The sequence below is a fragment of the Thunnus albacares genome, chromosome 2 (assembly GCF_914725855.1).
Source record: "Thunnus albacares chromosome 2, fThuAlb1.1, whole genome shotgun sequence".
Taxonomy (NCBI): Eukaryota; Metazoa; Chordata; class Actinopteri; order Scombriformes; family Scombridae; genus Thunnus; species Thunnus albacares.
Window position 1 is genome coordinate 27,924,935 of NC_058107.1, and position 24,093 is coordinate 27,949,027.

Genomic DNA, 24,093 nt, shown 5'->3' on the forward strand with positions numbered 1-24,093 from the left:
GGAGAAAATAGGCGAGACCTCGAATCTCTAGATGAAGCGACGCAGCAGCCTCACATGGGCGCCGACGCACACGCATTGCTCACGTATCCAGTGTGTCCCAGGGGTGACTGTTTCTCCCTGACAGTCCCGGTGCTTCCTCCACAGGCTTCACTTCACTCAAGCTGCCCGTCAGACCAGCTGCTTCTTCCCACTATAACCTGAATAACAAACCAGGGCTTAGTGCTCTGGTTGGATCCACATGGAGAGCCGGGGCTAACGTTAGCTGAGAGGTTAGCGGAGCATTAGCCGCAGCATGGCTGGAGGGAAGCACAGCCAGCTAGCCTCTGCTAGCCTCCCAGCTAACGTTAGCCCCAGTTCTGCATGTGGATCCAATCAGAGCACTGAGCCACAGTTTGTTATTCACGTTAACCATTGATGCAATACACTCTGAGCTGAGCTTGCTGAGACAGAATTGTGAAGCAATTTCCATGTATTAATCATTAATGCCAGTTAGTGAACGAGTAGCAATTTAACATAAAAAATGTGGCTTTCCCCGACTTTCTCGGTTGTCTGTAACAACCTGTGGACTAATTTTCTATGTGAAGGCCCCAGGCCGGGAGACAACATTCACAGAATACTTCATGTATAACACTTTTCAATAGATATTAAAACACCCTATGCTGTATTGTTACTCGATGCAGAAAAAGCCTTTGATCGGCTTGAGTGGCAATACCTATGGGAGGTGCTTGAGAAGTTTGGCCTTGGCCAGGGCTTCATTAAGCTGGTTAAGGTACTTTATACAAATCCTTCAGCCATGGTGACAGCCAACAACGTCTTATCTACCCCGGTCTTCATCTCTAGAGGGTCCCATCAGTGCTGTCTTCTCTCTCCTCTGTTATTTTCTCTTTCTCTAGAACCTCTAGCCCAAATTATAAGACAACATTCCCTTATTGAACCTATCACTTTTTGCAATACACACCATTCTCTGTCCTTATTTGCAGATGATATACTACTTCATGTCAATAATGCCCCTTTTTCAATTCCTCACATTTTGGATGTCTTTGCCCAATTTAGTTCTCTCTCTGGATATAAGATCAATTGGTCCAAGTCCCAACTAATGCTTCTTAATCTGTCCTTAAACCCATCTACATGCCCATCTCATATTCCGCAATCTATTTCCAGGAAGAACTTCCAAAACATTCTAAGACAAGTAGAGGAAGACTTGGATAGATGGACAAACATACCTAACTCTTTGTCAGCTCGAGTCCCCATAATCAAAATGGACATTCTCCCCAGAGTAAACTTCTTTTCCAATAATGATACCCCTCCTTCCCCCAAATGACTATTGGGACTAATTAAACAAAGTAATTTCTAAGTTTGCGTGGGGTGGTAAACGGCCATGCACTAAGTTGTCCACATTGCACAGAAGTAAAAGCGATGGTGGCTTGGCTGTCCCGAATTTTAAATTGTATTTCTGGTCGTATATGTTACGCCCTGTGTTAACATGGCTTGAGTCCAATGCTCAGGTCTCATGGAGACCAATAGAAGAGAACCTCACCCACCCTCATCAGTTACAGGACCTCATTTATTCTGCTTTGCCTCTTGCTAAATGGTAAGTGTGAGCTTGGTCCAGTTATATCCTTTTAATTGTCAACATATCAGTTAGTAGAAAATCATCACACTCAGACCTCTTTAAAATGGCGCACTCATAGTCCCATATTTAATAACTTAAATATTATTTATTATTACAAAAGGAGCACCCTTTCAGTTTTCACAAACGTGAAAGGCCCTCTATAGAGCCAGTGTTTGGTTTGTCTATTCTGGGCTACTGTAGAAACATGGTGGTGCAACATGGCGGGCTCCGTGGAAGAGGACCCACTCCCTATGTAGATATGTAGGGCTCTTTGTAAGGTGATGAAAACACAACAATTCTTATTTTTACTTACTTACTTACTTATGAATATTATATTCCATTTCTGCCAAGTCCGTTCCACTAGATGCCACTAAATTCTACACACTGCACCTTTAAAGTGCACAATGACTAAATCTAAAATGGGACTTCTGCAACAGTTCAACGCTGACTGCTGACAAAGCCAGGGGAGGGAAGAGGAATGTCAGTGTCCTTGAGGGACTGCATTGCGTATATTGAAAGCAGAGCATTGACTACCAGCAGAATGATGTACGAACCCCTAAAGCCTCCTCTTCTGGACATACTTAACACCAGCCTCCCACTTGACTAGAAGAAAGAAGCTGAGTATTGGCTGGTGAGATACAGCAGAGTGTTTCTGGCATGACTACTGGGTAGACATACCGAAGACACGCTTCCCCCTATTGGAGAGCTGTAATACCTGGATAGCATTATCTATCTGTGATTCCAATTCGGAGGACAACATGTTCTTGAAGCATGACAGCACTTCAGAAGCTTGGAAAACATGCAAGAAGGGAAGGGAGTACAGGTCTATCTGCATGCCTCTATTTAGGTATACACATTTTTACAGTGAAAAATGTCCCTTTTTTCCCACTGATCCATATGTAATGTGCACATACCTGTGGTAGGAACAATTCCGTCGCTGCCCTCACTACAGAGGCGTGAGAGCAGGCTGGTCTTTCCAGCACCTGTCAGGCCAATGCACACCACATCATACTCTGGTCTTGGCGGTGGGGGTCCTTTACAGCACAGTGCCCGGAAACACTGAAAACAAGACAAATAAAAGAATGAATACTTTGGAAAAAAGATCAAATGCACCTGGAGGGATAGGGTAGTGATTAAGATTCTACATTTGGAATCACAACAAGTTCAGCTACCCTGAAAGTGAATATTCTTGGCATAAACTTGCATCTCTCAAACTCTGCAGGAAGACTCTCATGGGCCTCCCTGCTGTCTTCATATGATGGAGCAGGAAACCCCACTACATCTCAAAAACGTGTCTGTCTATGAAACACTTCCAGATTGTCAGTTGATGTAAGAGGAGCAAACCAGAAAGGTTTTTTTTGTTTTGTTTTGTTTTTTTTAAAGGAATGTAACACCACAAGATGTTTTTACATCTATGATTTAATGTAATCATGTCATATAGTCTACATAAAAAGAAAAGATGTGAAGGAGAATAAGAGTGTCAAATGCACACATCTAAGCACTAGCGCAACATGTTTTTGTCTGCAGTGTCTGTGTGTGTGGACCCTGTCTGATTGGGCCCTTATTGCAGCCAGAGGCAGACCTGACACTCAATAAATCACGGCCTGGGACTGAGGGCCTGCTGTGAGACATTAAGGAGCAAATGCAGTGTGAACCGTGAATGAGATCTTTAAACTTGTGTGGAGAGATCAGTATCCAAAACTAAAAAGAGATCTCTTTTATTAGCAAGACAGGAACCAGTCTGGACAAGGCAGGGCAGACACACACACACACACCCTCACTCTCCCATCTACTATATCACATTTCAGGTGGAAGAACATCAACACAAGATTGCTTACTGCTCTTGTCAGGGGACGACCCTGTTCAACACACTGCTACTCTGTTCAATCAAAGACTCTGACAGGAAGGAAAACACAAGCACAAGTGTACATGAACTGCAGCACATCTGTGCGCACATTCTCCAGGTGTGCTTTGGCATGCCATTAAAACATATACCTCAGTGGGGAGAAGCAGATATAAACAAATGGGAGGATAAACAAATATGCTGTATCAACTTTCAAGTATCTTTGGCAAATGTTCAAGATTTAGGTTCAATACAAGACAACAAGAATTTCTTTTCGAAAATTAAATTTTAACACATTTCTTGTCATGAGATGCATGAAGCACTATGAACAAGCATTTTCTTCAGACTAGCAGCGCTTGCTATGAGATACGACCACTGCCTCTTTGAAATCAGACAGGAACAGGGGAGCGGCAAAGAGTGTTGCAGCCTCAAGTCTTCCGCAGACCCCCAGACATCAGTGACCACCAGGGTCAGTTTTCAGAGCCGTGCCAAAACAGAGCTGCTGTTTGATGGAGATGTGGGGAATCTGCTTCAACAGAACCAGACGTCGGCTGAGCAATCCGACCCCCCCGACTCCTTGGTGAACCCGCCAGTCTGCTCAAACAGGAAACATTCTCCTCTTCCAGAAAAACGGTAAGATCAGAAACACACGCGTGTCAGATGGAGGAACACATGTAAAAACTTGGTTTGATGAGGTCATTCTATTCTCCTTCTTGCTCTCTGCTCCCCTTGCTGCCTCTACCCCCCACCTACCTTCCCTGAGGCTACATGTAAAGATTTCTGTAGAGGGTGAAATCCGCCCTTCAACTGTCAATCCTCCAAGTTGACAACTGATCTTTCAGAAAGAGCAAGCGGTAGAAGTAAGGAAAGATGGAAGCAGTGGAGCAGTAGATATGAAGTTGCTATGAGTTGGGTGATTATTATTTATTCACTCTCTTATATAAATTTTATCTGATCGAGTGGACATGACAAAGGCGGCGACAAATAAGGTTGCTGCCTAATTGGCATGCGGGAGCCGAACAATTCCCACCACCTCTCCCTCAACGTACAGTGCGGATTTCACAACAGTTAGAAAAGAAGCATCCAGGGCCTGACCCCGGGGTCCCCAGGCAGACAGTGGCCCCTGTGAGAGAGAGCGAGAGAGAGAGATGGTAGCTCCCACCTCTGGCCCTCTTTGACAGCACAAGATTGACGAGGGGAGCTTGGTCAAAAGGCTCACAGGAGAAAAATAAATATGTCCAAAGGCCTTTGCTTACTTCAAAACATGCCCCTCCCCTGTTGACCACACTCTCAATGATCTTAGAGTCAGTGTGCTGTGTCACTGAGACTCTGAGACAGTCCTATGATGACTACTTCAATAAATCGCCGAGGCATTCAGGAAAAACAACTGAGATTAAAATTGGAGATTGAATTCAATGTACAGTCAACAGTTGCCTGAATGCTGTTTGAGTGATTTACAGTATGTTCACACAACATGGAAGTGACTGAGTTATGAAAATATACTAATATAGGCTATTACAAAAACTGTTTATTAAGGCTACTATTAAACTACCACGAGGCCACCTGTGCATTAAAAAGAGGGCAATCTTTAAGAAAAACAAATAAAACCTTGCAACCCTTTGCCAAAACACTATCCATAAAAAAGTCTGCCATTCCTAGACTTTATTGATTGGCTGCCTCTTATAGGATTGGACATGTTTTAATTGTGCCTCCCTGAAAGACCTGCCGAGACATTACCTCATTGTTGTTGTGAAAGCTGATTAGCTAGGCTTTATGTAAATGAGAAACACAGCCGGATATAAATATCAACAAAGACATAGCCAGGCTGTATTTTTTCAGATTAAATGTCTCCTTAAAAGATGCATGGCAGAAAGAAAGGGGAAAAAAACAGCCCCCCCAGTTTCCAATTTGAAAAAGATGTCAAGACATTTACTGGGTGACATAACTGGGCCTCCTGGCAGCGAACCAGAGCTGAAGCACACAAGAACAGAAGCTGAAGACACTACTGCTGGTCTACCATGGGCTGTGCAAGGCCAGGTCAGAGCAGCACCATAACTCTGAAGACATTGAACTTAATGGCAGTTAGCTTCATGTAAACAACAGGGGAGCCCAAACTCAGAGTTAAAAAGGACAATGAGTGGTATGATTGTAAAATAAATCACTGCAGTTCCTTTTTGTCCAATGTTTTCCTTCAAAATACCAGCTAAACCAACACCACCAAGGAACCTGACCTCAAGTGACCATCTGTTGATTTGCATTACTGTTAGAACGTGACATATGCATGGATATTGTGGACAGTACATAGATGGAAAAAGTTGAAGGCACAAGGTTCAGCCATTATAAACTGAGGGGGATCAGTTAAGAGTTTAAAAATTTTAAGGAAAACCTTTCTGTCAATGAGTCATGACCCATCGTGTTGCAAATTCACCTGACGTGGTTGGACAAAACAGGAACCCGGCTCTTTTTAGAAAACCACTTTGTATTTTTAGATGTAATAAATGTGGGTTAGAGGGAAGCCGCTACCGCCACAGCAGACTAGTTCATGTTTCACTCTCGTACTCTCCTGGCTACCATTGAGACACCACAGGCCATGAAAATGGGAAGGGGCATGACAGCATATTCCAAATTGAGGAGCCCCATTAAGATTCCAATTTCTATGGACATTTTTTCTCCTCGCTTCAATTGTGAAGTATATACTAAACATTGGGGTCGTCAAAGAACACATGTAACATATGGCCTACAAATGCTCCTGCTGGGTATTTTGATATTCACTGCCTAATCTGCAAGAGTGATATGCTGCGTGTAGGTGCATTCTGATTTTCTGTTTAGGGACATAAATATGCTAATAGTAACAGAACAAGTATTGTTCCTGCACAATGCTAAAAAAAAACATTTATACAGGTGTGCAGCATCAACTATTGCTGTTGCTGGAATATTCAGGACAACCTCATAATTAATCCAATGTTTTGCCCAGAGAAGGTTAGCAGTCTTTCAGGGTCATTAGGATTGTTACATAGTATTCTGTTTATCTAGATGTTTGGGTAACATATTTAAACTTAAAAAATTCTACACTTAATATGCACAACTGCTCTGTTACATGAGTTCAGATAAAAATAACATTTGGCGGATATGTGTTAAGAAGGTGCTAACTCTTAACTCCATGTGCACTTAGGGTTAGGGTTAGATTTGTGTTGCTCAAAACCACAGAGCTTTATTTTTAAGCCTTTCTTCCAAAGACACCAAATAGGTCGACTGAATTATAGAGAAATGTATTTAAAATGATGAGCAAGACATGTGAATTTTCCATTTGAAGTGATGATGTAAGCCATAAAGAACGATATTAAAGTGCTGAAGGAAGCAGACAGAATACACAATGTGTGGTACTGTCAAAAACTCAAAAAAAAAATTTGACCACTAAAGGTATTTAAAAAGGGAAAATTTAATTTAATTCATTTCAAGAACATGGTTAATCATTGACTGAGATCTCATCACCATCTTCACCATCTGCATGCACATAAGGCGTACACATTAAGTGGGGATGTTCAGTGGGATGAAATCATGCATCAGATCATCTTTTTGACACTTTGGGAGTTGACCAAAAATTCCTGCAAGGCTGAGGGAAAAATAATAATAATAATAGTGTTCTGGTTTATTGGGAGTAAGTGCCTGATAACTGATGAGTCACCACTTTGGAAAAAAGGGGTATTAATCTGGAAACTTACAGCTCAGGGAGATTTGGTGTAGTACACCTTCCTTAGTGTGAAGCTCGTTTTTCACAATAGCACAAGCACACAGGGACACACAAACCCTGTTCACTTGCAGTAAAAACCGACACAGTTGGTCGTGTCCTTGCTCAACACGCCTGTGGCACGGCACACTTCCTCTTGAAAGGTAGGTTACACATCTGATATGCTTGAACTGTTTGCACTCGGCCCAGCAATGGTGCTAATGAGTGTAATAATGCCTGTTAAAAAACTGTGGTATCACATTTACCTCAAGGCTTTTCCAATAGCTAGGCACACCAAAAAGCAAACCATGACTTCCTGCTTGGCTGCCAATTTTCACATGCTGGGTATCTTGATTTCCCAACCACAGTGGAGCTAGCAAAGGGAAAGAAAAGAGGAGGAGGAGGAGAAAAGGGAAAGGACATCCGAGACACTGGCCTCTGGGAGTCATAGCCACCACAGACAGGCACAGGACATGGACGGGCAAGCAGGCCGTTTTTATTTTTCCAGACGAAGTGTCGGGACAACACTTGTGTGCAGGGCTCACTCCTGACCTTTGAAAATGACAGTCCTTTATATGGGCGTCCCGACGGAGGAGTGGCGCTAACAGATATGTGTGTAATACACACCGGCCACAGTCATAACACAGGCCTGCGAAACTAGGGGAAAGCAGAGGGTGGGAGCGAAGAAGGGCATGTAGGAAGGCAGTCAGTCAGGGATGGAAGGAAGGATAGAAGGGAGTTGGGGGCAGGGGGTGTAGGGGGTGCGCAGGCAAAGGGGGGATGGAAGGGGCACATTCATTCATCCTCATTCATCTTCTCCCCCCTTCAGTTGTTGTTGTTATTTGCCGCTTTGAAGCTGGTTGGGGGGTGCACGGTGGGACACAGTGTGGTTCAGTACAGTGAGGGAAGGGGGTGTGTGGGGCGCACTGCATGCCATTCTCGTTAAGGGGTGAGAGAGACATGCTAGACACACAAGGCTGCTCACTGGACTCTTCCCATGCTTAGTTGTTACCGCGCCAACCACAGACGGCTTCGAGCCTGGGTCCCCACCACACCTCACCAACCCACCCACCCACCCACCCACCACCCCTTATTCTGCTTCATAACGTAACACATATTTCAGTCCAGGATGTTTGATTGCTTAAGTCCTCCTGATGTTTTGATAACTCCTCCTCCGCCAGCTTTCTTAACCACCGCTCGCTTCTTGTGGCAGCACATTTTTCTTCCTGGGGGTGGAGGGGATATAATACCCGAGGCACGATGCTCGCCACTAGTACAGGCACGAGTGACCGGTTTCTTAAAACCTTAATTGCAAGATAAAACAAACAAAATGTGGATTTGGCAGCGAGCGCTGTGACATGCATTCAACTGTAGCCGCGGGTGATGAAATACAAGATTTACTGCACTTCGAAAATGATGGCCAACTAAGGACACTAAACAGGTGCCAGTCATTACCCCCGCATCAGAAATAGATCCCTGTACAAACACAGACACCTACACACACACACACACACACACACACACACACACACACACAAACAGATACACTGAAAGAGTACACTGGAACCTTTGGGGGAAACACGTCACTCCCATTCCATGCCTCGACAATGCACATCCAGTTGTGTGGAATGTTTTTGATGCAGAGAGTGTTGAATATGTCTACTGTTGACTTCAATAGCTTAATACACGATATCACAGAGACCTACTGGACTGAAATGACAGACATACAGCAATAATAAGATGACCCTGTCTGCATCAGCTCAACATCCCGTCTGGTGAAGTAGACCGTGTCTTACTTAAGTCGACAAAACAACCCACAAATCCATTATGCCTGCGTGTCTGTGTGTGTACAGGGAGGCCCTGTTTTAAAGCTGATTTTCTTGTCACTGTTTTGCAGGCACATCATCCCCTTATTCTGAAGCAACATCCTCTCTCTCCCTCTCTCTCTCTCTCTCTCTCTCTCTCTCTCTCTCTCTCTCTCCTATCACCCCCGCTACCCAATTCATTCATCCCACTTCTGTCTGTCTGGCCCTCATTTCAGAGCTTGAACACTATTGCCCTGACGCTAAGGTGTCTGGACAAGGAGACAAGCTGAAACACACACACACACAAACACACACACACACACACACACACACAGAAAGCCATAGAGTGAAGTTAGAGCGCCCCCCAGCTTTCTGCTGGAACACACTGCACAGTTAGGAGCAATGCATTGCGGTAACTCAGTAAACTGAATTTGCATCTTGTAAGAATAATTTAAAAGAGAAAAAAAAGCAAGAAAAGGGAAAACAGAATGAGCCAAATTAACTTTAAAACAGTATCACATTGCATTTCCAGAATGTAATTTCTAGTCCTCTTTTTAAATATATATATATATATATATCATAAATTTATGGGTGCATGTTTTGCCTTTATTAGATAATCGACAGAGATGACAGGAAATGAGAGGAGAAAGAGATGTGGAAAGTAACCACCAGGTAACCACCTCGATGTGAACTACAATGTTGCGGTTCATGGTCGGCGCCCTAACCCTGAGACTACCAGGCGTCCCCCATAACTTGTATTTCTTTTGTGAGAGGTCATTATTATATGAAAAACAAGAGGAGGAAGAAGGACATCTAGCCTGCCTGAAATACTAGCATCTTCTAAACGAGAATCTGTTCATCACAGTGCACACAGTGTTCCAAAAACAAAACAGGAAAACAGCCCTGTACCACCTGCTGTTTAGGAACAGGGGTGCAAGGTGGAGTATCATCTGACTGAATGAGGTGATGTGACCAACTGACCATCTGGAGCATAAAGTCCACTTTTAAAAGGACAACCAAAACAAGTCTAGACTTTGGGGCAAGATATCTGAACAACAGACTGGAGCGACCCACCCCCCCCCCTCTTTGCTTCCCACTCTCTCCTTCTCTTCCCCTTTTCAGTAAGCAGCTCCAGTGTTAGCCTTCTCCTCTATGGCCTGACATGGTAGCTTGTGACCCTGTGTGGTTGAGAAGGAGGCCAGATCAAAGGCAGAGGAGCAGCCTTGGAAAAACATTTGGGCTGAGAATGGACGAGATATCTGTCAGGAAGCCTTTCCCACTGGGCTCGCTAGTGCTAGGGCCCAGAGATCGGGTTACCACCCAAAAAACGCCGACATGAAAGAGGGGGTGACGCTAATCCGCATACATGGGGCTCTCTCTCTGTCCTCCGCTCGCACTCCACCACCAATAATGTATCCCTTCTTTCCTTCTGCTCCTCACCCTCTGAACTCTCTACCACTCAGTATCTTTCTGTGTTACCCCCAAACTGCACAAACCTAACACGCCCCTAAACCCCCAAGCTTCGCTGCACCACCACCACCTCACCCTCCTAACCGAACCCTTCACCCCAAAAACACTCAAGCTTCATCACAGAGGATTAACAGGAAACCCTGACACAACCCATTGTTAAGGAGGCAGAGGGGGCTTGGGTGGTTTTGCCACCCCGAGTGGGTCTTTTTTTTTTTTTCCTCCACTGGGTTTGTGATGCTTTCAGTGGAGGCTGGGGGACTTCATGTCCTCAGCCTTCTCACTAACCTCCCACATGTACACACAGAACCACTTCCACAACTTCTCCTCCCAACTGCATAGACAAGGCCTGGTGGCGGGAAAGAGTTGTTCAGTAGCAATGAGTAGGGGACAAGAAAAGAAGGATGGAGAGAGAGAGAAGGGGAGGGCGCATTTGTAGGAGTGGATGGGATAAAGGGAGAGCTCGGGATGAGGATGGTGTATATGTGTGTGGCAGGGGGGGGGGGGGGGTGGAGGGTGGGTGTCAGTGCTGTAAATCTTGATGTCACTGACAGGAAGACTGTTGCGGACCATTACCATAAATCTGACAAACGCTAATTTGATGGGAGGCTGTATCTGTCTGGTCAGGGACCAGTCTAGACGGTCCTATTGAGGGGTCCTACAGCGTAGCCCTGTTTGTTTCCAGCACCATCTGGATGTGGCAGTAAGTGTCCGCTGCTATGGTTCACATACACACACATACAGACACACAGACAGCAAGTATACAAAGTGCACCATTTCAAAGCCATTGCAAAGGCTTTGACCTTTATATTGCCATGCATCTATGTTGGTTATGCAATGACAGCATATACCCTGCATCACTGCAGGGAAATCTTAGAACAACAGGTTACCCATCATATCTTATGACTGACATTCCTGTACAAAGCAAAACTTTGTTAGAGTTTTGAATTAAATACAATGCAGATTGTATAAGAATAGCACAAGTGTACAGTAGCATGTAGTAGTAAAACAAAACAGTTTCTGAAATCATCAGACCAAAGACTGAAGGTGCTAGATTAATTAATGGCCTCCTAGGATCATTAAAAACTGGTTTAACTAGTGCAACAGCAGGTCTGATTTTATTTATATCTGTGCTGTCTGCCTCCTGTATCTACTAAATAGGCATGGGCTACACAAAAAATATACACCACATTAAGTTACATAGAAATTAAACATTTCTAGTTTAAGGCTTACAGTACAAACTTCACCTTTATGTCCCAATTTTGTAACTGGCCCCAGTAACTGAAAACGTTACTGGAACCAAAGCCACCATTGCAAAGTGTTAATCTGGAATCCTGAGAGTTACAACCACAAAAAAAGGAATGAAGGCTTCTGAGGCAATTTAAGTTTGTTTTTTTGTTTTACTATTTCCCCGTTAAATGAGCTTTACCTTATTGTAGGGCATGATACCTGCCCATTTTGTATTAAAGATGTCATTTGTCAAGTCAAAGCAAACCCACACCACTTATACTCTCCAAACTACAGTCTGTCTAGGAAGTCATGTATTGAATCATGCTGATTACATCAGGAACAGACTAATGCTTAAGAGGCCAGCTTTTCACAAAAAGACTGCATCTAGTAAGGAGAGTGGAACCAAACCTTTTAAATGCTCTCAAGCGTCAACTCTCTCTCTGAAGCTTGTATAAAAAATAACTTTTGCTCAAATCCAAAAATGCTGTTGCAATGATTTGAGTGTGTAGACACACAGTGCTTTTTTTTTACAATGTAATTCTTCAAGTTCATTATCTCCAACCCAACCCATAACCCATACAACTTTTCTTTTGAAATACTGCCTTTTTTTTTTTTTTTTTTTTTTTTTTGGAAAGAACATGTCCCCGCTTTCAACAAGCAGGATTAGAGTTCACCTGAGGAGAACCTGGGACAGATCCAAGCACTCTGGCGGGTTCAGCCAGCATTGCAAGGGCTACACGTTTGTCCCATTCAGAGGGGCCAGGAGTGGGTCACAGTGCAGACTAAAGTTGCACAGTGTTTTCCCTATAGCTTACTACTTACACTGTTTCTTACAAAAAGTACAAATGTCCCCTCATCTAGAAAGTTCATAGCCTCCATGACCCTTCCACACCATTAAAATTGGAATTTTAGCAGCCTGAAAGGAAGAAAAGGAAGCAAAAGGAGAGACGAGGATGTGTTTTAAAAGTACGAAATCCGTCACACTGAGGGAGCTCACTCATAAAGATTGGTTTGATTGGTAAGATGTTGATAGGAGAAATATAATCCAAACAGCATGTCCACTAGACATGCTGAGGGGCCACAGCTCCCCCCCTCCCGACACATTTATCTGTCTGGAGCCTACCTTAGAGCTACTGTGTGTTTCACGACATTTACTGGAAACGTACATTAGGTAGAGAATGAGAGGGACAGCATTAAGGGGCCCACCCACAGGACTGTTTTCATGTTACCCTCTTTTTTGTAAAAGAAAAGCAAGAGGCTGAGGTGGTGGCATAGCAGCTGCATTCACAGACAGAAGACACCTTTGCTCCATGAGACATCCGGAGGGTAGATAAGGGGGCCACAGAAATGAGGGGTTGAAGGGGTACCACTGGGCGCCATTACGGTATATAAATCTTGTAATTGGGAAGGGTGATTAGCTTGGCTGCATTAGCATACGGCGGCGGCAAAAACTTTGGTTTCCTGGGCACAGTGTAGGGCAAAAAGATGTTTTTCCGCACCCATATAGAGGATCAAAGCTTGAGGGGCCCCCTTTTGAAGGCCCTGAAACCAGTGTGCAAGAACCAAGGGGGGTGGGGGGCGCCCCATCTCATAGACATAAAAAGGGTGGATGGGGAGGGTACTTGTCCCACTTACATCAGTTATAGCACATTTTCATACAGCATCTATCTATCTATCGACGACAAACTCAATTTTTGATAAAAAAAACAAATCTTAGGGCCCCCATTCTCTCTGAAACAAGTGTGGGAAAGTTTCAAGCTTAAGGACATTGTCATTAAATGTGAAAGACCCCTCCCCATCAATTATTTCTAGGCCCCTTTGAGACAAAAAAAAAAAAACCTGATGGGGACCAACCAAACAATAAATCTGTTTTTATACATTGTGCGGTAGCCGAGAATTAGGTTGATGAGTCGGGGGTAGAGGGGGCCAAACTGGAAAAGCTTTTTCAATGCAAATAGATTCTCACAGGATATGGAAAATCGACGACTCTTTAATAGAGCAAACTATTCCTCACATTACGTCGTACAAACAAGGCCGGTCCACAATGATCTTTCATAACGTTCCCCGATGACCTCGTTGAACACGTCAAAGTGTGCGGATTAAGAGGGAGGACAAGGGAAAAGCTTTTTTTGGCTGTCCATGACAAACTATAGACATGGACAGAGAGAATCCCTCCAAACCCAGTACGGGGATGGTAGATAGGCCTCTCGAGGCTTTTAAGACCAACAAAATGGAAAAGCCCTTAATAGCAGTGAACCACTAACGGTGACGCCAAGATGAGAACAGAGGGACGTTCTCAGGAAGCGTCATGACCCTTGACTATTGTTAGACATTAAGGGAGCACCGAGTGATTTCAGCGGCATAAGAAGAAATTAGTCATAACGCATCAAAGACAGCTGGATTCTGGAGAGGTGACAATTACAGTGCTGTGACATTTGACAACTTTGTGTAACAGATGGCTTTCATCTCCCTTTTACAACCCAAAAGTATACACTAGTGTCTTAAAATCTTTCCTCTTGTAATTACGAAAATACGTCCGTGACTCTTTTTATCATGCGTATATTTTGTGTAATATTTCACAGGTGATAAAGAGACCTTCAGTTGTACAGTTGGGTGAAACTCTAACTGCGTACAACTGCTACAGTATATCATCCCAAGTCAGGAAGACCCTTTTCAGTGTCTTGTATCCAGATGGGTTTTGTCTGTGTCCGGTTGAGACAGATTCCAGTTCACACCTGGCACTAGAATGCGTCTCAAATGCATCAGAGTGACCACTTGTGATCAGATTTCCTTTTATCTATGGGAAACTGTGACCGTTACTAAACAGCACAAACACATTTGTACAAGGCCATTCAACCAGTGACGCATTGGAGAGGCTTTCGGTACCATGCTTCAGCTTTGGACAGTGCAATACATGTTAATCTGCCAGTGTTCGGAAGGTCTGTTGAGGTATACTCCATACTCTTTGATATGTCCGTGGCCCGCTTTGGTGAGAACTGGTTTGTGAGATCTGGGACATGACTAGAGTTGAAATTATTTGTCAATTTAGTAAATAATTAGTTGGTCAACAAAAAAGTAGTCAGCAATTTTATAATCAATTTGCAGTTTGAGTAACTGAGTAATTCAGCAAAATGCCAAACATTTTCTGCTTCCAGCATCTCAAAGGGAGGATTTTCTGCTTTCTTTTGTCTTGTATGACAGTAAACTGAAGATCTTTTTGTTTAGGACTGTAGGTCTCTGTAGGTCCTTGGCTCTGGGAAATTGTGAAGGGAATTTTTCACCGTGCAAATTTTACAATATGTGTATAACTAAATATGTATATTTAACTTAATATTTGTGGTTAAATATAAACAAAAACAGATCACTTTTAACTCTCCTTGGCCTACTTAGAGGGGCAAAATATAGAAATGCACTACATTATGTTGCTGTCTTTACAGTGATGGATTATTGACATTTTTAACTATGTGTCACAAAAAGTTACTACTTTCAGACAACTTCATTTCATGCCTAATAGTTTCATTTTTGGCTCAAATATGTTTTAATTTTAGCTCAAAAACATAAAAAAAATAAACAAGTAATCATCCTTTAAATTGTTCTTACTATCATGTAAATGTAGCTCACATTTTCTACTTGTTTCAACAGAAACACTAAAGCATGAAAGAGCCTATTTACAAGGCTGTATAAAGGGATCACAGCCATATGCTAAGTGGTCTGTCAGTATGGAAGTGTGTAAGTGTTTTCCAAAACAGTAGCACCAGCCACGGCTCTTTCTAACCACACACCTCCAGTTTACACACTGTTGGCTTTCACTTGATTTCGGGTGTTTTAATGGCCCTTCTCTAATAATAGACTTATACAACATGCTCCTCACAAACAACATTATCTCGAATAAATTCAAGGGTAATCCCAGAGGCCCTGTTTATGTTGTTGTTGTTGTTGTTACATACTTTATGCTATAGACCTAGATTTATACAATGGTGGAGGGTATGTGACCCACATGCACTCCATAAATACGCGTTTGGCTGATATTCACAGTGTCTGAAATACAAACAACGCTGGTATCATTTTATGTATGCCTTTAATCTTAAAAATGAAACAAAACCGACACAAAGGGAACAAGGAGACGATCAAGGCTAACTAAAACCTTCCTTCTTACTGTATGTGAGTCATATTTTTCAAAAAAAACAGATTAGACTGTGATAGGAATCACAAGTGTGAAGAATTTTTTTTTGAAAAGCTGAAACCTAAAAACAATGTGTGGATGATTATCTTTTTCTATGGAGGAGACAATTGATCTAAAATAACTATCTGATACTGTTACACAACTCCGCTATTAAATTTGCTCATTTATTACAGAGAAAATGATGCAGCTATGCACATATTTTAGAACAAAGAATAATACTGAAGGATAAGTCACCAAAGCCAAACATCTGGTGGTATTTCAGGTCTGGGAAATCAAAGGTCGTTCTGTGCCATAACCTCTTAGATTGAGCATGAATCTTTGAGACTTTGGGGCGTTTCGGCGCGTTTGTCGGAAGTTAACCAGACACATTGTTTTAACCTTTGCCGGAGGAGCCTCTGTCTCATTCCCAGGGGCTGGCTGTGTAAAAGGGTCAATGACTTCAATAGGCCTTCATTAAGCACAGTTAGTGTCAACAGTTAATTATGCAAATTAGGAGACCCCTCATGTGGTTTTTGGGTCCCTGGCCTCCCCCTTTCATTGCAACCTCACATACACAAAAAGTACCACCCTGCAGACACACACTCCATATAGCACATATGTTCATTTACACACACTGTATGCCTTTCATACATTACTTTTCCTCCTCACTCATTTCTTGTCAGGAATCAAAAATGGAGTGTTATGGTGGTGATACATAAATGGAGGCCAATGAGGCCCCTGAGGTCTCCAGTGGCTTTTCTTGCCATCAAAGAACCTCCGGAAGGTTCTTGCTGGGTGAAGCTGAAAGCCCACCAAGTTCTCCTCATCAAGACTGGGGAGTGGGGGGCATCAGTGCCCCCTCAAAAACAAAATGGAAAAAAACTGCATCAAAACAGTCAATTAGGCAAAAATGCATGACAGCCAAATTCGAGCATTGTTTCTGTGATGGTAATGACAGGCCTTTCGCTCCTCTGCCTCTTCCACACATCTGATGTCTGCGGCCCCCTGATTTTCAAAGGCTGGGAAGCCATCAGTAATTAATAATCACACGCTTTGGGCCCCTCAGTTGTGACTGGCGGATTCTTTGTAGGTCCAGCCTCAAAAACCTCAAATCCACTTTCACCTACCTCTTCTCGCTAGGGATGTCAATGATTAATCGATTATCGATCAATTGCTGTTAATAATTTAACCGATTAAAAATATATTAATTGATAATGCAGAATACAAGATCATATGCGGTGTAACTGTCAGAAAATATTCTATAGATTTGGTGGAGCCGCTTAAACTTAAATAAGATGGGGTTACAGGTGTGTTTGGAGACCGCCCGTAAGGCCCACACTAGTAGTAAAATTGGGAGATGAACACTGAGGCAAAAAGTTGTGAAAATTCCAGGGAGTTGTTGATGGCGGATGTCCACTTTTGCTATCTGAAGCTCATGCTAATGCTAAACTAGCATCTTGAACAGAAGCAGCTGCTCAGCTAATGCAGGCAGAGAGCAGCGCTACAATGCTAACATCCAGGACAAACAGGACTCTAATTATATGTTTCCAACAAAATCAACACAAAAGTGGATTTTGTTAGGCCAGTTGTTGAATAGACAGTGACAGACCAGAGTGGGAGTTCCGTAATTTTAAATTAAGGCGTTATTTTGTGTTATTTAATTTATCATTCAATTAACTTGGTGTTTACTTCATCTATTCTTTGAACTAATTACTACGGTAGCCTACTCTGATTTTGTGTTGAACATAGGTCATGTCAACGGTTAAAATTTACATCCCTACTTCTCACCCCATGGTTGCTAGTGTGTGTCACTGCCTGCTGTTTGGTTTAGGTACATTGTTTATCCACCATTTGAGGGGCTCCTCTCCATTGTAGGGGGACTGCTTTGGCTGCCAGTTTTAACTAGCTCGCCCTCAACCCTCCATATAAACCCGTTCACCTCCTACTAACTGTGGAGAGATAGCATTGTTGGGGGTATAAGAGGTGGCTGGATAGATCTGTTTACATACCACATTTACTTTTGGAATCACTCTCTTGTTTGTTATTTTATTTTCCTCAGCTTTTTTTCCCTACAAAGCAAACTTCTCAAAAACAACAGTCTCAAAGTGCTTATGTAATAGTAAATCAGAACCAGATTCTGGCCTTCACTGGTCCAAAGCACCCAAGTGAGAGTGGGCCATGGGATCAGGGCTCTGTTCGTTCACCATGTAATAGAGGTGTGATGTGTTCTTTTGATACAAGCAAGAACATCTTACAGTGACCCTGTAACCCCGCAGCAGTCTATTCCTGAATCATAGTATGGCAGATACTCTGATGCCAAACTGCTGGATTTCATTTAAATCATTCATTCGTGCTTACATAGCCAATTCCAAAATAAACATTAAAGACATACTATGCACGATTTGTCAGTTGGGGTTTGTAAACACAACATTCAAAGTTGGCCCCTCCTCCCCGGCTCAAGGACACCAGAGTGTGAGAGAGAGTGCAGCGGTGGTCAAGCATGCTAGAGAGTGAACGAAGAGAGTGAGCAATGCTAGCAAGAACAAGGAAGTGAATCAGACAAATAAAATGTTATTTTCTGATTGTTTCACTGCAGTTATGTTCTAAAGCGCAAATAAACATGCCCACACCTGCGGGAGAGAGACAGAGATGTAACCTGGTCGCTACCTTACTAGTCCCGCCCTCACACCCTGCGTACTGTTATTAGCTGGGGGCTACACATCCTATGACTAAAGGCTGACGCCCAGAAACGTCCTGAACACAGCAAAATAATAAGAAAATACAGACAGGGTTTCTGTAGATACATATACCACCACACATTTGTAGTGGGTCATAACTTATGGCTCATGAGTGATAATTAAGAGGGATTACTTTTGTATGAGTCTACACATTTTTCAGTTTTTTTAGGAAAGTCCTGCATAGTATGCCTTTAAACATGTGCTTGGTCTAATACACAGGTGTTATTTGTTGCACACCCACATGCGACTAGTGGTTGAGGGCTGAGCATTAGCCTTAAGACAGAGAGGGTCAGTGTGGTTCAGCTACACCTAACTGAACTGTATGTGTGAATGCAGTGGAGCCACAAAGTATTAGGATGAGGACATGTTTGTCTCCCTCTGGAGGTGTTCCAGGCACATCCAACTGGTAGGAGACCCTGGAGCAGACCCAGAGCAGACTACATATCTCTTCTGGCCTTGGAACGCCTTGGGATCCCCCAGGAGGAGCTGGAGGGCACTGCCGGGCTGAAGGATGTCTGGATTTCCTTATTCAGTCTGATGCCACCGTGACCCAGTCCCAGATAAGCAGATAAGCGGTGGTAAATGAATGGATGGACGATGGACGGACATGGCTGTCATTGTTTTGACTCAGTACTCTAGCACATTGGACTTAAAATAAAACAGTAACCATGATGCTATTGTGCTGACCTCCAGTTTTAAGAGTGTTTGAGGGTCATTCACAACATCAATACTGGCTGAATACCGTGGGACTCATATCCCTTTTTATGTATAGTCCACCAATTAGGACAACGCATAAGAAGAGTGATCCTAAACTTTAGAAAAAAAGACCAAGGAGTTATTTTTTTGTTATCGCAAACTGCAACTGCACCAGCCAAGTCGGTTGCCTGATCTCAATCCAACTGATGATGTGTTTTATTTGCAGAAGAAACTGAACATAATAAGTTCTTTTAACAAGTATGAAGTGAAGAGGGCTGCAGAACATGTTTGGCAGATCATCACCACAAAGATACCAAGTGTCTACAAAGGATCTAGAACCATATATTAAAAATTCTGACTTTATGGTTTTATTATGTTGTTACAAATATTTTCGGTCTCCTAAATTTAGGGGAGTGTTAATGAAAAAGGTTATGACTCCTGTGCTCATGTGCCTGTAAACACTCTCAAATTAAGGATGAAAATCAGCACTTAAATCTCATAATCATTGTTTCATTTTCAAACAATGTGCTGGAGTATGGAGCCTACACCACAAAACATGTGTCACTGTTCTAATACTTTGTGCCTGCAGAGTACACGTGTGTGAAAGATGGTGCAGATAGAAAAGGCTATGAGCTGAACCAGGAAAACATGTGTGTAGGCTACTACTATACAAACTGTAAGACTAAATCCCACACAGGGAGCGTTTGACTAAAGCCAATCGACTCCACATGTCTTTCCTACTTCAAAGGGGACAAAAAAATATATCACATCATACCAACCCATCCTCCTCCTTTACAGGGACAGACATAAAAGTCAATATATGATACAAATATACCAAAACAGCCCAGCTAACCACTTCATGGCCTCATACAACAGCCGTTTAGTCTTGATTTTCTACAATAAATATATTGAAATATTCTGGAAGTGTAAACCTTGAAGCTTTAAAAGCTTAAGAACCAATATCATTCAGGGGTCTACTATATGTAGTCACTTCTTCACAGAGGCCATCTGCAATGCATGTTTGCTCTGCATTATCCTGACACCTACTGGATGGCCAAACGTTCTTGCGGTCTCACTGAAATACTGATTGGAGCTGTATATTGAAACTCCATTGCATAGTATCACTAACAACCCCAGTTATTCTGTTCGAGTTCTGGCTACACTGACATTAATTATAATTCTAGTAATATACAGTAGACAAAGAAGGGAATAAACAATATAATAATAAGATCTGCTATGGATAAGTCAGATACATGTGAATGTTACCTATTATAACATAATTGTGCAAACACTCATTGTGAAATTGCCCACGCTAAATATCAATATAATTAAAGACAGAGCAGATTAACACTATGTGAGACTGAGCAACAGCCTGCTGTGATCCAGAGAGAACACGAGACGAGGACTCCACATTACTGACAAAATCATACTTTACCGGAAGTAGAGATGGACGCCAGACAAGAAGGAGAAAGACACGTTCGCGCACATACACACACACACACACACACACACACACACACATACAGAGAGTAAGAGCCAAGGCTGATGGACAGATGTTGTGCGTATGGCAGTATTGCGCAAAGGAGCTTTCATAAACGACTGAGCACAGAGGGAAACGTTTACTTAGTCAAAGACAGGAAAGAACAGGCAGAGGCCAACTGTGCCATGATCCATCACAGGCCTACCTATGACACTGCGCAGTGCAACCTGATTCAGAGGTAGCCTAAGCCCTTCCTGAGGCCTGCCTCCCCAGAGAGAGAGAGAGAGAGCATCCAGCCTACCAATTGTGGATAGAACGAGTACGATAGTGACTGAGAAAATATCTGCATGTCAGAAAGCACTACAGAGAGCTCTGGAAACTTAAAGCACCTGATGTTAACCCACCATGAAAAGATGGGGGAGATTCAAAAGACGTTTCAAAAAATATTGGAATTGATCTCAGACTGCAGACCCTAAACTGGTGTTAAGCCTCGAAGATGTCGTTAACTGTGATCCGGTCTCTTGGAAGTGCTCTGCTTTGTGGGACTTCCATGTAAAGGCAAAGGAAATTGATTTTATGAAACATGTATCAAGAACTGGAAATCGAGTCAGGGCAAATACTTCCAGTGCGTGATCATCAATGAAGGGCTTTTGAAAACATTTCATATGTTTCTGGCCCGTTCCACTAAAGTTTTAGAAGAGTGAAAACGATAGCACACAATAAACAAGCACGAACAAAAGACGGTGATCTTTTCTTCAGACAAAATCCTTGAAAATGTGCACTTCTTTGATGTGGCTTTCGCATGCTATTACATGTTGCCTCAAATACCACGAAAAATCACCACTTTCGGTTTGCCCTTTACTGCCCACAGGTTTTCCATACAACCTCTTATGATCATGCTTGTTCATGCCTCTTAAAACAAACCGCAGCCAAGCATGTGATGTAACATAATTATCAAAAGACAAAAGGAATTTTCAATACAATAGCATATGATTTGCTTTGTATGGTTATTGCATCCAATGGCCTGTGTTCATCTAATATCAATGGGACATAGAAAAGTCCATTTTCACTGAGCTTAATGATGCTGTGTTTTACAAGGTATCAAAAGTGTCATCTATGAGACACCATCTTTTGTTTTAGGGACTAATGATTATAACAAACTTCTGTAGTGCATTTGCAGTTGAGCTGATGAGCTGATCAGTGGCTACATGGCTCCACCCAGAGGACGCATGAGTGAATTTGTGAACTGTAATTTATGCCACAGGATAAATTAAGTTCAATTTTGTGTACTGAAATTCAATTTTATTATCTGCATCTAATTTATAATGAAACGAGTTGTTTTGGAAAAACGACTGTTAGGCCAGCTTATTTTTACATATTTGCAAACTGTTAAAGCTTTCAACTAAATAAGTCATGGTTTCACATTGTAGCGACATCCAGGAAAAAAAAAACCTTTGTGGTTAAATTGCCTTTGAGCTCATCAGGAAAGAATGCTAATGTCAAGTCTGTTGCCCTTACCGTTGTATTAGTCACAGGAGCATCCATAAAGTTAGTGCAAGTGGTAACTAGAGCTGAAACGATTAGTCATTTAACAGATTGTCTGACAGACAGAAAATTATTTTACGACAATTTTGATGATGGATTAATCCTAAAGATTATAGATAAAATAAAAGTGTGAAGTACATTTGTTGGTCCAAGTTTCTCAAATGTAAGAACTTCCTGCTTTTTTTCTGTTTTCCTGTCATTGTAAACTGAATATCTTTGAGTATTTTAACTGTTGATCCTAAAAAACAAGCAACCAACAGACACTTTTGCTCTGGTAACCTGTGGCGGGCATTTGTGATTATTTTGACTATACAATTAATCAACTGATAGATTCATCAATTAGTTGCAGACATGGTGGTAACATGTGACTTGTTGGTAACAGCGGCAATAACTTTGACACATTAAAGGAAAAAGCTCATGTACAGAGCCAATAATGTACTATATTATAAATATCTCAAAGAACTTCAGTACAAAGTTAAGAGGTTGTGATATATAGCACAAAAAGCTAGCGAAGCTCCGTAAACAGAACCGCGTTCTCACACATGCGCAGTGGCATCTGCCATACAAGGAATCTCACTCCTGGCAAAGGCACATGTCACCTAGTGCAGCACTGGGGCTGATTGACGTGTTTTTGCACAACAACGGCGGTCTAGGCACAGAGGATTGCGATATATCAGACTTTGGATACACGCACAATACTTGTAAAGTAGGATGAGTTCATTGTTGGTTTGGCTCTGCACATGAGATTTGTTGACAATAAGAAAAATACAAAAATATTGTCTTATCTTTAAAAGAACAAGGTGCACTGGCTGGACAATGTAGTGGAGGCATCTTCCAATAAATTAAGTCCACGCTTCAATCTGCATTGGAATGCTGTCATTCATTTCCTAAACTGTGTCTCGTGGGATATTAGACAGTTCTTCAAGAAGGAAAATTTCAAGCTGTTTGACAGATGAGTGGGATTTGGAAACCAAATGTACACTCTGTGCTAAACTACATCCCTTAAGAGTTGTGCGAACAGTAGATCCAGTAATTTTGGAAGCCACGCGGGAGACAAACTTGAGATAAACTGTCTCATAAAAACACTCCTGAATTTGTCTGGTGAAATGTATGGGAGAATCATTCTGGACAACAGGAATATCATGAGAGAACAAGTATTTGCACCAATGAGTGTGCCGAGCCCTCAAATTAGTCTCGTATTTCTTGTCTATTACACAATTATACAGAGCAATCATGAAGTCAAATAACTTGACTGGATTGAAAGCTTTTCTGGCTCTCTGCAAACATGATCTCTGTGTAAAAAGGTGAAAAATGACTCAACCGGGCAGCAATTTTTCACGTAAATGTTTAAAGGTGCAGGTTTTATGCTTCATGTCTGGCTTATACTTCTGTGTGTGTTAGCTGAGGAGTCAATCAACTTCAACAGAACAAATGTTTTACTAACTTTTTGTTAGTTCTACTTCACAATTTCAAACTGAGTGTAAACATCAGTGTTTGGCAACCATCCTGTTCAGTGTGCATCTTAACAAGTCTTGAATTCCAGTGAGGTGAACTGCAACCATTCTTCCTCTGTGGAAAGGCAGCTTGCTTGTGTTTTTCTAACAGAAAGCAGCACGGAATCCCTTTTAATCACTTCAAGTGTACTTTTATAGACTTGTTTTTACAGTAAGGAACTGCTTCTGATGTTTAAGTGCTGTGTTGTTGCCATTAGTCTCCTGTTTTGTGTCTTGTTTCAACAACTCACTGTAAAACGCTGTGTAAACTTTGTGAATCATCTTGCAATTTAAA

At 42.3% G+C, this 24,093-nt stretch overlaps 1 protein-coding gene across 4 annotated transcripts in view; it reads right to left on the reverse strand.

The window, feature by feature from the left end:
- The window catches only part of arl15a (ADP-ribosylation factor-like 15a), a 122,096-nt gene that overhangs the window by 74,556 nt on the left and 23,447 nt on the right, over window positions 1-24,093 (reverse strand). For all 4 annotated transcript variants that reach the window (XM_044376558.1, XM_044376549.1, XM_044376567.1 and 1 more), the window contains exon 2: window positions 2,527-2,671. In XM_044376558.1, coding sequence (XP_044232493.1) covers window positions 2,527-2,671 — 145 coding nt within the window. The remainder of the gene's footprint in view (window positions 1-2,526; window positions 2,672-24,093) is intronic.